General features: G+C 35.7%; 1 protein-coding gene, 1 long non-coding RNA gene and 1 pseudogene across 2 annotated transcripts; 1 reads left to right on the forward strand and 2 right to left on the reverse strand.

The window, feature by feature from the left end:
- LOC131604828 (uncharacterized) overlaps nucleotides 1–13083 on the reverse strand; it is a 70617-nt pseudogene extending 57534 nt beyond the window's left edge.
- Nucleotides 13084–13576: 493 nt separating this feature from the next.
- LOC131604829 (uncharacterized) lies at nucleotides 13577–14581 on the reverse strand. Its single transcript, XM_058877245.1, has one exon. It carries the CDS (start codon nucleotides 14579–14581, stop codon nucleotides 13577–13579), a length of 1005 nt encoding a protein of 334 aa, XP_058733228.1.
- A 528-nt stretch (nucleotides 14582–15109) lies between these two features.
- On the forward strand, nucleotides 15110–15666 carry LOC131606740 (uncharacterized). Its single transcript, XR_009285011.1, has 2 exons — nucleotides 15110–15257; nucleotides 15354–15666. It is a non-coding gene; the product is annotated as an uncharacterized LOC131606740 (long non-coding RNA).
- Nucleotides 15667–15882: the final 216 nt, after the last annotated feature.

Genomic DNA, 15882 nt, shown 5'->3' on the forward strand with positions numbered 1-15882 from the left:
TTTTGATATTTTTTTCGGAATTTTTCGACTCTATGAAAACAGAAAATAAATCATTAAAAATAGTAAAAAGGCTTTTTTCGCGATTTGAAAAATTTGTCACATACCTACTTTATAGTAGGTGACTTTTGATCGGGGAATTTTTTCACACCTAACTGTCGGGACAGATTTTCGAAACGGTGAAATTTTCCCAAAAACCGATTTTTTTTACTCTAGAGGCGTTATGGCCGAAACCGCGAGGAACCTATGGCCAAAACGCACAAACACTACACCTAAGACTCTAATATCAGTTAATATTCACAAGAATCCCCGGCAACGGCGCCAATTTGATCCGCTGTCGCTCGCGGGTCAACAACGAGTTAATTTGCAAACGGTAGTACGACGATAACGGTAACTCGAATGTCGTCTCTCAAGGACTCTTAATTATTACTAACTGAAATCGAATTGGGGGGGTTGGTTTGGTTCGATTTATAGAAGAAAAGTGCTTAAAATAAGTGATTCTGAAATAAGCTGTTTTGAAAATAAGTGATTATGGAGTTAAGCTAATCTGCTGTTTCGGTTCCTATCTATCATCGATTACTACAATATCACTGTCCTAAGCGGAATCTATTCATATTTGATCACAACAACAATCCACAAGCGAGATAGAAATTATAAGAATTATGTTTCTCTTTTCACCGAATTAAGCAAACGGTTAATGAAATCAGCGGATTAACGGATTAAGCAAACGATAATACACATTCGATTGTAGGAAAACATAAATCAATCAAATTAACGAAACTATATATGATGATTTGAATTAAGCAAACAAACAACATAAACAGAATTGATATGAATAGAAAATAGATTGCGAAATTGTATTAACCTCAAGTTTTGGAATCCGAATTACAGCAGATCAACTCAGTAGGGATTAGTTCACCATGGGATCGTACAAGCCTCTCAAAATTTCGTGAATGGAAGATGAGAATGAACAGTACCGCGGCTGCTACCCTAAGGGGAAAGAGTTCAACCCGTTTTACAATCCAACTGGGTCAAACATACGACTCAGGCCCGAAACTAATTGACCCGAAACTTAACTAAAACTAGTGCTGCAACTTCAACGAATTTTCTGGCCCTGCTACAGTCCGATTCTGACTTCGACTCCAACATGAAAGTCGTAGCTCTCTCTCTCTTAGCTTTCCGGCGATTATTAGAACGCCTCAATCGGACTCCTGGAACTCCAGATATGATCGTTTCCGTGCAGACTGTTAATGCTGAAAAATTAATACGAAAAACAAATAAGTGCAAAAATAAAATAAAATATAAAAATATATTAAAACATAAAAATAAATAAAACAAACCGAAGAAATGCTTGAGTACAAACATGGAAGAACGTGCATCAAAATGCACTGATCAATGTTGTTCAGATGATCTTCGGCCGTGATGACATTCTGAGTTACATTCCCAAATATGGTGTGATTCCATATTTTGAGATCTTTCTTCAACATGTGGAGCTTCTTGCACAGAACTACCATAGGGCAACCTGTAACACCCCGAATTTAATTAAATTGGTTAATTAAATTATTGAAGATTTAAATATGGATTTAGTGGAATTTGGATGGCCGATATTATTTTAAGGGCATATTTGGAATTATTAAATTAAAGTCGGATAGTCGGAAAATAATATTAAGAATAATATTATTTATGAGTCGGAATTATTATATTGAAGGAATTATTATTATAAGTGATATAATTGATTATTTGAGTTATATCTCTTATTGGGCCTAAATTGATTTTGGAGAAATATTAAATAAAGAGAAAGTTTAAACTCTAAGCCCAATTAGTTTTATATTAGGGTTTTAGAGATTTAGAAGAGGGGAGTTGTCATAATGAAGAAACAAGAATAGAGGAGAAAGAGGCAAGTTTTGAAGGAGAAGAACAAGCTTAGAGATTTTATCCATGGTGTCAAATTGAAGATGCAATTGGAGACCCATTGAGTTGTTTCCATTGATAAGGTAAGGGTGGGGTTCTTTTCCTATAATGGGGTTTATGAAACCTTGTATGTTGGGGATTAGGGATTTAGGTTGTTGCTATTGCTTGTGTTAATTGATTGTTTGAAGTAATTTTGCTGTGAAATTGTTTGAATGTTGTGTTCTTAAATCTCTATGGGTAAAATGGATTTTATGTTGAAACTGTCTAAAAAAGAAATCTAGAAACGAAATTGAAATATTTGAGATGGCCGCCCCTTTTTAACTTGGATACTGTTTCCATTCTACAGTTTGAATCTTTAAAACCATGATGATTTCTATTCTTTTACCTCCCTGTGCAAAATTGGAGAAGGGGAGTTTCATGATATTTGGGCTGGAATCCTTTCCCCTTTTCTTGGTTTATTGTCATATAATTTGGAAATTTTCGCATTTGTTAATTTAAATTATTTTACTAGAATGTTCATGTCTTGTTAACACCACATGTTCTTGGAAATAATTATTTTGTGTAAGTTTGGAGATTACATCGGTATCTTATACAATTTCTTAAATTTTAGTTGTCATAAATATTAACAAACTACACTTTGGAGATTGCAATTTAAATATTAAATTTTAGTGTAGTAGAGAATCAAATAGTGTGTGAGTGGCGGTGGTGGTGACAGTAAACATAGGCCTATGGATAACTCAGTATCGGACATAACTTGGCCTCTTGATATTAGTCTTACTACAAGATGTTAAAAGCATGTACACACATTTAATTTGGACCTAGTTTCCAATCTATAACCTCATAGGATATATAATATATGAATTAGTAGCAGAGGTACATTCTTTTGCATGAAAATTTATATGTTAGGGGTAGTATAATGACATTTTAGTAATTATAATACACAATAGTAATTTAATAGAAACAGTAGAAATTATATAATGCAAAACAATCCCGTTTTGATTTATCCGAATTAAGGGGTAAAATTAGTTGTCCGAAATTTAATAAAAATTTACGTGGTAGCTAAGTTTAATTATTAGATTAACGTGATGGTGTTATTTTGTTGAAATTGTGATATTTTACGAATTGACCGAAATTTTGTTTGATTTAAATATTCTTTATAAATAAATTATAACAATTTAATAGAATTGTCAATAGAGTTGTTAGGGTTGTCAATAGAGTTGTTAGAGTTGAAAATAAGTTGTCAGGGTTGTTTTAAGTTATTAGGAGTCATACTTTTATTTGTTTTACGTAATTTTGACATGTTTAGAGTTGTTAGTTTATGATGTCGATGTTTGCTTTTTCGTTGAAACTTTAACAATTCATATCTTTTGAACCGTAACTCCGTTTGAGTCTCCGTTCGAAGCGTTAGAAAGCTAGCGCGATATTCTTTTCAATAAAAATGGTCTTGATCAATAGAGTGCTAGAAAGTGGAAATGGAATAGAAATAGAAGTGAATTAAATTAATATAGTTTGATATTAATTGGTTAAATTAATAGTTAAATTAATTGCAATGAGTTTAATTGATTGGAATATACTTGAAGTTGGATCAATTATTCGGTTTGTCGGTAAATTACGGTATTTTGAGGATTCGTCCGTAATTGTGTTTTGGCTTGAATATGTATGTTGAGAATAATATATGTATATGCCATGATGTTGTGCTAATATTGATTCTCTGTGGTTAGTTGGTTAGCATTAAATTAATGATTAATTGCTTGATGTTGAAAGTGTGTTTATGTATAATTGGAAAAAATGAGAATTAACGTGAGATAGTATGGTTACTAGTGTTAATTGGATTGTGTGAATCGTAATTGACTAATTGGCCTCTTATATGTTAATGATGTGTGTGTTGCGAATGTTGTGTACAATTGGTGGATAATTCATAGAGTTGAATTATTGTGATATGCGAAAAGTTAAGATGGTAGAGATGATCTTAATTGCATATATTTGTGATATTGTACATACATTCATATCATAGTGTGCCTTGAAACATAGGTGGATTTGCTTTGAAACACAAGCGGCTTGAATTCTAGAGTGAATTCGGAAAGCGGTAAACTATATGTTTACATTTGGTGGCTTCGATCTTGTCCGGATCTGAAGCGTGGCTAGATTCTATATGAATCGGAAGCGGTGGAACTTTGGGTCCACATTGGGTACCACATGCATAGCGTCACATGTCTTGCATTGAGTCACATTGAGGTCATGTGATGTTTGAATATATGCATTTATTGATTTTTATGTGTACATGAGCTGTGATAATTGAAATTGGTGATGTTTGGATACATAATTGGTTGAATGTGTGAATATGTGATAACGATGGATTGTGTATATAATTGGAATAATAGTATTGAATCCTGTGAGTATTATACGATTGAACTTCGTGTATACTTGAATATGTGAAATTTATTGGATGATACTATTTACATGATTATGACTTGTTGAGCAATGGAAAGTATGTGAGATTAATGAACTGTGGAAGTATGATGTGTATAGTAATTGTTGATACTTGCGATGTAATGATTTTATATGTCTGAATCCTAGTATGCAATCTATCATACGCCCACTTATATGATTTGATATCTCACCCTTTTCTCTTGTTTCGCCGTTGCCTTTATATTGGTAATGTAACACCCTTCTAAACCCCACGGAAATTAATAAAATAATTTTCAGAGTAAAACATGAAAACAAGGGTGCCACAATTCAATTTAGAACAAATTATCACAAATTCATTGTCATGCTTTCACTAAGGAACAATCTGTCATAATACACAAACATCTCATGTTTACACAGCGGAGAATTCATCATACGGATAAGCATAACATCATCTATGCAATATCCCACATAATCTAATACAACAACATGATAGAGTATCATCATAAAACTCTAATCTAACGTTCCCCCAGTGTTACAATATCAGAGCATGACACCGACGCTATACTAAACAAACTGACTCATGAGCTAATCCTCACCGAGCCAAAAGCCGCTACTCGCCAATCTGAAATCATCAAAGTAAGGGTGAGTCTCATCACAGTTAACAAATATTATTGCATCTTAAATAACAACACATCATAGTTATATTATTCACCCAATTCATCATATTCAGATTATCAGGAACATCTATCATTTACACAAACATCAACAGAACACATCTTTCAAGCAGACAATCATACTCAACATTAATCCAACAAAACACACGAACAACACATCATCAATATTTATAACACTGGAATACATCCAATCATGTTATAAAAGTATGCATATGTATGAACTGACACTATGCATGTGGTACCAACCTCGTCAAATGGGAATAACCCATGACCGATCCAACATCATCAAGATACGGCCCTGCCAGCACAGATTCCTCACAATGGGAATCATGCCCTTCACTGATCCAACACACCCTTATGGATACAGTATCATCAATGCACATGAATGAATGCAACATATACAACATACTTATACCATCGTCAAGCCTAATGAGTAACATCATCAAATACTCATTTCATCATCATCATTAACATCATCATCATCATCAAAGTATGTTTATATACATTAGCATCATTCAATACAATCAATCATCATCATCATCATCATCATTAAAGAACATACATGTGTCCACATCAATCATCATCATCAATAAGAAGAACACACATGTACCCACATCATTCCAAAACAAATCAATCAACATCATACAATTCTCTACAAATCATCACATCATAATGTTTTCAAAACAACATCTTATATTGTCACATTCCATCATATATGTCAACAATACATCATCCAATCAAACAATCGTCACATGATTAATATTTCAACATAGCATGTATTTAACACATCTCATCACATATATGTACAATACATCATTCATCAAGAAATAAAATCATATTTAAAAATTATTGGATTTCACACCTCATTTCATCATTTAAACACGTAGGCTATCTTATAAGATTCATCGTGCTCGAAACAGCACTAAAAACGGACCTACGGTTCGAAAGTTACACATCATTTAACTTTTCCAAGAAAACAACTAACGCTACAGCACGCGGCGCAACCAAAGTTCGCGGCGCGACCTGAACCACAAAAACACGTTCGCGGCGCAAACCTATGCACGCGGCGCGATGCGAGGAAGAAGTACGCCTTCGCGGCGCCAACACTAGGACGCGGCGCGAACTGGCGATTTCACAGATTTTCGGGTCTGCGTCAGATCCTGCGATCTCACCCAATTTGAGTCCAAAACTGACTCTAAACATCATATACAGGAAGTTAATCATCAATTGCATCATTATTCATCATCACACATCAAAACAACACATAATCAATCAATAATACATGCAATTTTCATCAATTCATACCCTCCCTAAACCTAACATATAATCCAATTGACTCAATAACATCCCTAATCAATATTATTATCCAAGAATACGATAATAGATGATAACCGGAGAGTCCCCCCTTACCTCAGCCAAAGATTCTTGATTGGTTCTTTTCCTCCATTGCTCCTCTTTCACGTTCTTCGTGCTCCAATCCCTCATCTCCTCTGCTCTTTCACGTTCTTTCTTCTTTCTTTTCCCCAATTTCCAAAATGTTTTATGAAAATAACATTTTAATTAGTAAAGGGCTTTACCAACATAGCACCCCCCTCTTTACTAACACCACACTTGGCCCAATAGCCCATCTCATATTTCTTTCCAAATAATTCCACAAAATACTGAATAATTCCAAATAATAATTTAATTTCCAATTAAATTAAATTTAGAAAATATGGGGTGTTACAACTCTCCCCCACTAAAAGAGTTTTCGTCCTCGAAAACATATCTCAAGTAACCAGCTCGTATAAGAGTCCTTCACCTGACTCTCCAGCTCCCAATTAACAGTACCATCAGTCAATCCTCAAAATCCATCTGACATAACCAACAGGAAGCATGTTTCACACATTCAAATCCCAGTTCTTATGTCACCTTTGACTACCCAAAGTATACCACCCGCTATATCTCCAAAAAGATTAGCAATAACAGAACATAGGTACAACCTATACAATACGCTCATCCACTGAGTAATACAATTACACAATCCATAGTATGATCACACTGATCAACACTGCCGTAATGCATTCCATCTACCAAACATACCAACCTTAGACACACCTTTCCATCTAAGTGATAATGTAATACTTACATTTTTCACCAACCGCTTCCCTCAAGAAACTCAATACTCACATTTCCATACTATTGAATTCCAATTATCTGACTCCTCTTAAGTCACACCATCAATTATTTAGTACTTTACATTCCGCTTCTTTCGCAATACTCTGATTACTCATCACAATCACCTATACCAAATAGATTCCTGAGTTTTACCTGATTCCGACTCTCTTTACTCATTCGTTTCAAGAATCATTCTTCATCATTCGTGGTACTAATTTACCACTCAATAATACTTACTCGCACTTAAAACCAAATTCCTGATTTACTTCATCTATTAAACATTCCAACCATCGGAATGAGTGCACACACAAGTAATTATAATCACGCTCGTCATCCTCGATGCACCATTTCTTACAAAACAACTCGATTTGAGTTTCGCTCTTTTCTAAGAATTAAATCAATTTCTCCCTTCATAGAGTATAATTCCTCATTATATCTGGAATCTACAATAACCCCTTGACAACAACACAAAAATATCACAACGTCACATAGCATCAACTCTTCGTTTTAATCCCGCCGAATACGTACTCGTTAAGTACGCACAACCATAATAACATATTCATCATCTCGGCAATTATTCAAAGGAGTTATAATTCTCCGACACGACATCCTTACATCCACTGAATTCTAAATCCAACATATAGCTCAATACATATTCTCTATGTAGGCTTCCGACATATTAATTCCTTACTTTCCGCGAGTAGTACTCATAACACTACTCCTCATCACAATTTTGCTGCGCGACTCCGATTACCCATCTTAAGTCATCATCCACCATGTCGCACTCTTTCATATTCACTTCTTCATAAGTTCACACAACATAGTGAGTGATTATTCTCACGGCTCGGTATCCATCACATCTTAAACCATTAAGGTAACAAAACAAGCTTATCTCTTCTATATGATTTCATCTACTACCAACAAGAGATTTAGGGTGATCAAGTCCTAAATTTGTCAATATTAGTTGAAAATCATATTTAAGCATAAACCGTCGTTACTACATAATAGTGTCCATCTTCCGAGTTTGCACCCAAACTCATTAACATCGTCATAATCCAATAATTCACTACGGTGTTCTTCTTCTAGGATATTCTTCAGAAGTTCAAAACATCAGTTACGCAAATCCAATCACTCAACCTCATTATACTATTCTCGTCGATTCCGAATTCACCGCCTTTACCTTGGTAATTTCAAAATCAACCTATCGATCAACTCAACATCAGCTTTCTGACCTTCTCTAATCTCGTCACGAATACCACTAGTAATCTTCTAGCATACCCAATCAAACACTACTAGGAGTCACCTTCACATACCAACTCAAGTCTCTAAATTGTCCAATTAAATCCAACTCATTCATCCTTAGCACCGACATATTTAAAGACTTCCCACGCAACACAATAGCACAACATTCATAACTCGTGGTTTTACTCCAAATTCCATTACATCCTTCACGTCCAAATATCATCCCACTCGGAATCCCAACAAAGTCTTCCTCACGTCAACAAATGTTAGAAATTCCCTACAATTCTTCTTTTATACTTATCGTTACCTTGCCATCACAAATACGATTCCAAGGGTTCTAAAGTTTATTCCATCTTTACTACTAATTCACTTCTCACTAAAATCCATCGGTACTCAATTCATCTTTATCACCGAACATCTCGTCAATTAATTCATCGACAACATATTCTACTCAATTCTGTTTCAAACAATCGCGGTATTAGGAATTCTTATTCAACCAGTTTCACGCTTCCTTAACTGACTCCACAATATCTCCTTATAGGATCAATCTACTGTATTTATAACTCTCCCATAAGGTATAACATAATTCCACCTCTTCGTAGATTCAAACGGCACCTTAATCCGACACTCGAAACTCAAGATATGAATTTTCCAATCATTGCCCAAAAAATGCAACACTGACGTCATGCAGCGACACTCTATACGATACATCCAAAACTCCTCAATTGGTAAATTCAATTTCTTAAAATTACTCCTCAACCAACCTTCTAATTATTCCTTCAATCCAGTCAACACTGACACTGACATCCCGTGCAGTACCAATAAACAAGTCTAGTTATAAGAACAAGAGTAACCGTAACTCCACCTCTTTCCAACGTCATCCTGTCACAATTAAATATGTTACAGCTGCTGCAACTATTTTTATAACAAAGTTCATCTCCTTAGCTTTCCGACGCTTCAAACGGAACTCAATTCGGATGTCCAGAACTCCAGTTATGAATTTTCGAAGTTCCGCAGCTATTCAGCAATTTTCCTGCGTTTTGCTTACGAAAATCTCTCTCCAAAACTCATTCTCTTCAACTCTATCACATTCCAAACAGCCCCTTATCGTATCTCTTCACTTCCAAACATCCTTATAACTTAAGTGACACATTCCCCCGCCGAAGTCCGCTTTCTGCAACATCACGACAACAATCCTCCTTGCAAACTCGTAACTGAACCTATTCCGAGACGCAAGGCTACTCAACTGACAACTTCGCAGCACACCAGCAGAGCTGACACATCGCAACTCTCCAATCTCCTTCTCTTACAATAACTGTCAATTACCTCTAATCACCTTCAACTCGGGAAACAACAAGCTCCGACAACGCTCGCACTGTTTCCAACAACAGCCTACTGAATCAATCTTCTTCAACTGAAACATAACCGAGAAGCGAAGCTTCTCCCCCACTTGTTTCAATCCAACACCTGCAACAAACAATCAAGTACCGACAGTGATCCACTCACATGTCGCATACCAAGGAATAAAAATGCCGACAGTATTCAACCGTCGTGCAACTCAACTGACTCAACAATTGGCCGGACGGACCGACCTGCTCTGATACCACTATTGTAACACCCTTCTAAACCCCACGGAAATTAATAAAATAATTTTCAGAGTAAAACATGAAAACAAGGGTGCCACAATTCAATTTAGAACAAATTATCACAAATTCATTGTCATGCTTTCACTAAGGAACAATCTGTCATAATACACAAACATCTCATGTTTACACAGCGGAGAATTCATCATACGGATAAGCATAACATCATCTATGCAATATCCCACATAATCTAATACAACAACATGATAGAGTATCATCATAAAACTCTAATCTAACGTTCCCCCAGTGTTACAATATCAGAGCATGACACCGACGCTATACTAAACAAACTGACTCATGAGCTAATCCTCACCGAGCCAAAAGCCGCTACTCGCCAATCTGAAATCATCAAAGTAAGGGTGAGTCTCATCACAGTTAACAAATATTATTGCATCTTAAATAACAACACATCATAGTTATATTATTCACCCAATTCATCATATTCAGATTATCAGGAACATCTATCATTTACACAAACATCAACAGAACACATCTTTCAAGCAGACAATCATACTCAACATTAATCCAACAAAACACACGAACAACACATCATCAATATTTATAACACTGGAATACATCCAATCATGTTATAAAAGTATGCATATGTATGAACTGACACTATGCATGTGGTACCAACCTCGTCAAATGGGAATAACCCATGACCGATCCAACATCATCAAGATACGGCCCTGCCAGCACAGATTCCTCACAATGGGAATCATGCCCTTCACTGATCCAACACACCCTTATGGATACAGTATCATCAATGCACATGAATGAATGCAACATATACAACATACTTATACCATCGTCAAGCCTAATGAGTAACATCATCAAATACTCATTTCATCATCATCATTAACATCATCATCATCATCAAAGTATGTTTATATACATTAGCATCATTCAATACAATCAATCATCATCATCATCATCATCATTAAAGAACATACATGTGTCCACATCAATCATCATCATCAATAAGAAGAACACACATGTACCCACATCATTCCAAAACAAATCAATCAACATCATACAATTCTCTACAAATCATCACATCATAATGTTTTCAAAACAACATCTTATATTGTCACATTCCATCATATATGTCAACAATACATCATCCAATCAAACAATCGTCACATGATTAATATTTCAACATAGCATGTATTTAACACATCTCATCACATATATGTACAATACATCATTCATCAAGAAATAAAATCATATTTAAAAATTATTGGATTTCACACCTCATTTCATCATTTAAACACGTAGGCTATCTTATAAGATTCATCGTGCTCGAAACAGCACTAAAAACGGACCTACGGTTCGAAAGTTACACATCATTTAACTTTTCCAAGAAAACAACTAACGCTACAGCACGCGGCGCAACCAAAGTTCGCGGCGCGACCTGAACCACAAAAACACGTTCGCGGCGCAAACCTATGCACGCGGCGCGATGCGAGGAAGAAGTACGCCTTCGCGGCGCCAACACTAGGACGCGGCGCGAACTGGCGATTTCACAGATTTTCGGGTCTGCGTCAGATCCTGCGATCTCACCCAATTTGAGTCCAAAACTGACTCTAAACATCATATACAGGAAGTTAATCATCAATTGCATCATTATTCATCATCACACATCAAAACAACACATAATCAATCAATAATACATGCAATTTTCATCAATTCATACCCTCCCTAAACCTAACATATAATCCAATTGACTCAATAACATCCCTAATCAATATTATTATCCAAGAATACGATAATAGATGATAACCGGAGAGTCCCCCCTTACCTCAGCCAAAGATTCTTGATTGGTTCTTTTCCTCCATTGCTCCTCTTTCACGTTCTTCGTGCTCCAATCCCTCATCTCCTCTGCTCTTTCACGTTCTTTCTTCTTTCTTTTCCCCAATTTCCAAAATGTTTTATGAAAATAACATTTTAATTAGTAAAGGGCTTTACCAACATAGCACCCCCCTCTTTACTAACACCACACTTGGCCCAATAGCCCATCTCATATTTCTTTCCAAATAATTCCACAAAATACTGAATAATTCCAAATAATAATTTAATTTCCAATTAAATTAAATTTAGAAAATATGGGGTGTTACAGGTAACGTGCAGGTATTCAAGTATGAAGATTTAGTTGTCGTTACTCGAGTCGGTTGTCGCTCTGATACGTAGCACTCTGGGGGGAAACGATTTATGTCATTCATGATGTTGCTGTTTAATTGTGTTATCTTGGTTGAACAAAATGATAAGTTAACTAAAGATATTTTATTGAATACTTATTTAAGTGATTCCGCTGTATTTTAATAAAATAAGTTATTCTGTTTCAAAGGTGCTATGTATCCGCTTTATGCGACGAGTTGATTTGTTTTATTTTGATTATGTGACGCCTCATTTGTTTATTGAGAAATTTGAAAGTCTAATTTATATATATTTTCCGGGTAGAAATGGGGTGTTACACAACCCACCACCTCTTGCTTCCAACTAGACTCTATAGCTTTAGTGCACTCGGGATGTAAAGTCCAAGTTTTCAGAAATCGAAATTGCGAGATAACTTTGATGGGGTTAATAATAAAGGTGAGGAGGATAGGATGATGATCAGATCGGAGTTTAGTCAACGTACAAACCGAGGAGCTGCTGCAAGTATTTAACCACTCGAGATTGGAGATAACACGGTCGAGCCTTCTCTCTATAAGATAAGGAGGAGCTCTCTTGTTAGACCAAGTGAAGGGAGCTCCTTTAGTGGGAATATAGATAAGAAGATTCACATCCGTCCAATGTTGAAATTCAGAGATCGGTCTCTTCGCAGGAGGGTGATTAACTCTATGCTCATGGGCTCCCGTGATGGCGTTGAAATCTCCAATAAACGTCCAAGGAAGCGGAAACTTTCCTTGAATCTCGCTAAGACCCTGCCAAAGATTTTTCCTCAGGTTGAGATCATTGGCTGCATAGATTGCAGCAGAGGCCAACAATCTATTATCCAAGCAGAAAGTGAAAGCAATGAATTGGTTTGATACCTCCAAAACTGTAGGCATAACAAAGATCTTACAGAGACACCAAAGAGAAGGTATAGTAGTGTTATTGGTGGCAAAAAGTTTGAATCCAAGCTTGAGAAACCATTGGTTGGGCAAGTTATCAAATCTAATTTTCGGCTCCGCAATAAATAAAAATTGAGGTTGTGAATAGTCAAGAGCCTTTTTAAAGCTAATCTTGATGGGGGATTAGCAATGCCCCTAATATTCCAGTAGAGACTAATCATAAAGAAGGATTTCTAAGTCCTGCTTGAGACCTTGTTCCATATTTTTGACTTGAGCCAGGATGCTTTTGTTTCTTCTTTAATTTTGAGATCGCGATAGAAAAAGCCCCCTTATCGAGATTGGTATCCTGCGAATCCACTGCTTCCTCATCCGCTAAGGCATCCCAGGAATTTCGAAGGAAAGCTTTGTCCGCCCTCGCCTCCTCCGTATCTAATTCATCTGTCCTAGCCAAAACAGTCTCAACATTTGTTGCAGCCACAAACTCAGAGTCTTACGAAGAAGACTCAGCAGACGGGATAAGGACAAAGTTTGGCGGATTAGCAATCACCCCAACTGTTCCCGACGTCTTCCGAACCCTACCAGCCTGTAAATTCACCTCCTGATCAATCGCAACAGTCTCCTTCTCAACTTCCACATAGGTAGCTCCTTTCTTCAAATTCTGCCCAACATTAGAGCGCGAAATCTCATTCTGCAAAAACTTGCAATTACTAACCCCATGTCCTGGCTTTTTGCAATGAGAGCAGAATTCCGGTAAGTTCTCATATTCAATATCAGCAAAGAACGCAAACCCCTGTCTCTCAACTAGAACATTATAGTTAAGAGGTTGTGTCAAATCCATATCAACGAGTACCCGAACGAAGTGGCCAAAAGTGCGATCCAATCTAGATTTAGCAGCTGTAGAGTCTATGAAAATGGGAGTACCGACGCCACTCGTAATGGCAAAGAGGATCCTAGGCCTCCAATACTCCTGTGAAAGACCGAAAAAGCGAACCCACACCAGAGCAGACGTATTGTTCTGCACAGCCGGATTGAAGTCTCTAGACCAAGCAAACAGCTTAAGAGATCCAGGATTAAGATTCAGAGTACCTGAAGCTCTAACCCGCCTCATATCTTCAGCACAAGCGAACGTGAATTCGTAGTATCCTTTACCTAGAGACAGAACCCCCCACTGTTTAATTTCTGACCATATCTTCGCAAGTTTAGTACGAAGCGCAACCACTGTTAGCGGAGAGTTTTCTTTGGGCCATATTATTCTACCATGAAGATTGTTTTTGCAATCGTTGAGTCCTGCTTTATATTCCTCCTCGGGAATTGTTATTGAGAGCCTATCCCCCTTGATGACAGCAGGGGGAAATTGGGATGTTGGAATATCGCATACTCCATTGAGAGCTTGAATGAAAGATTTTTTTTGAGCTCCCGTAACACCTTGCGAAGGTGAAGGGATAGGGATTTCCTGCACCGTTGCAATTTCAGGAAAGAGAGCTGAACAATCCATGACAACAGAGGAAATCAAGGCGAGAGGAGAAGAAATTTCAAAAAAGGGAAAGAGGAAACCCTAAAATCGTCATCCAAGTTGGTGTTTGCACTCGAGTTGAAAATATGCTTGTTTAGTATTTGGAGTATTATAATGATTAAAAATGCTAAGTAAAAAAAATAATAAATTGAAAGTGATGTAGGTAGTATTAATTGAAGATATAATTGAAAGAAGAAAATATTAATTGTATTGAAAACTATAAAAAAAAAAGACACTTATGTTGAAATAAATAATTTATTATAATGTAATATTTATTTTAGAATGAAATTAGTATTTCTTTTTCAAACTTCCCTCTATATATTACGAAAGGCTAGGAGATAATTAAAAATATTTAATGGAGTTTAGTAAAAAATATTAACCTTTTAAGATCATCATGCGTCAAAGTGAGATTACGGAATAAACAAAAAATGTTCATTGGAGAACTTTAACAAATATTTCCAATTTTATACATGACATCTTGCATATCTTACGTGCTAAAAACTATTTAATTGAAGTTGACAGATCATGAAATTTTTTATTATAAAGCACACAAGAATTCCTATTTATTACATTCTAACGAGAAAATATATGGCTCAAATTCCCGTTTTTGTTTATACTTGTATTATCCTTCTTTCTATACTTCTTGTAGCACATGGTGGTATGTCATTTTTCACAATTTTTTGAATTTTATAATTTTATGATATCATTCGATCACCTTTTAGTAACATTTCTTTTTATTTATTTAACAATGCAGATCCTATTCCATGTGTTAGTGACGATGATTGTCCATGGAGGATTTTCCCTCTAGTTATGAAATGTATTAACAAATTTTGTGAATACAAAATAATGTTATAATTAAGATTTTCAAGAATTTGAATATGTCTTAGCAACAAGAACATGAATGATGGCTAAAGTATTTAAACGGTATCGTTACCTCTTAATATCTCTTTCTCCAATATATTCATAATTGTATTGTATTTTCTCAAATAAAAGCTAGTCTTATACTCTCTTAAATATCACATTTGTAACAACTATCTATCTCAAAATAAATATCGTTTTCAATGTAATTTTTATTCTTATCTTTTAATTACATCCTCTAATTAATACTTATAATTTACTATTTCTCTCACCATGCATTTATTAATGCTAATTAGAGTACATCAATAATCGATAAGAATAATTTTGTAAAATTATCATTTTCTCTATTTCATTTATCATATTAACTTAATATGTGCGAAAGTGTCAACTATGACACTTATTTTGGGATGGAAAGAGTATCATCC

The sequence above is a fragment of the Vicia villosa genome, linkage group LG5, assembly GCF_029867415.1.
Source record: "Vicia villosa cultivar HV-30 ecotype Madison, WI linkage group LG5, Vvil1.0, whole genome shotgun sequence".
In the NCBI taxonomy this organism is placed as follows: Eukaryota; Viridiplantae; Streptophyta; class Magnoliopsida; order Fabales; family Fabaceae; genus Vicia; species Vicia villosa.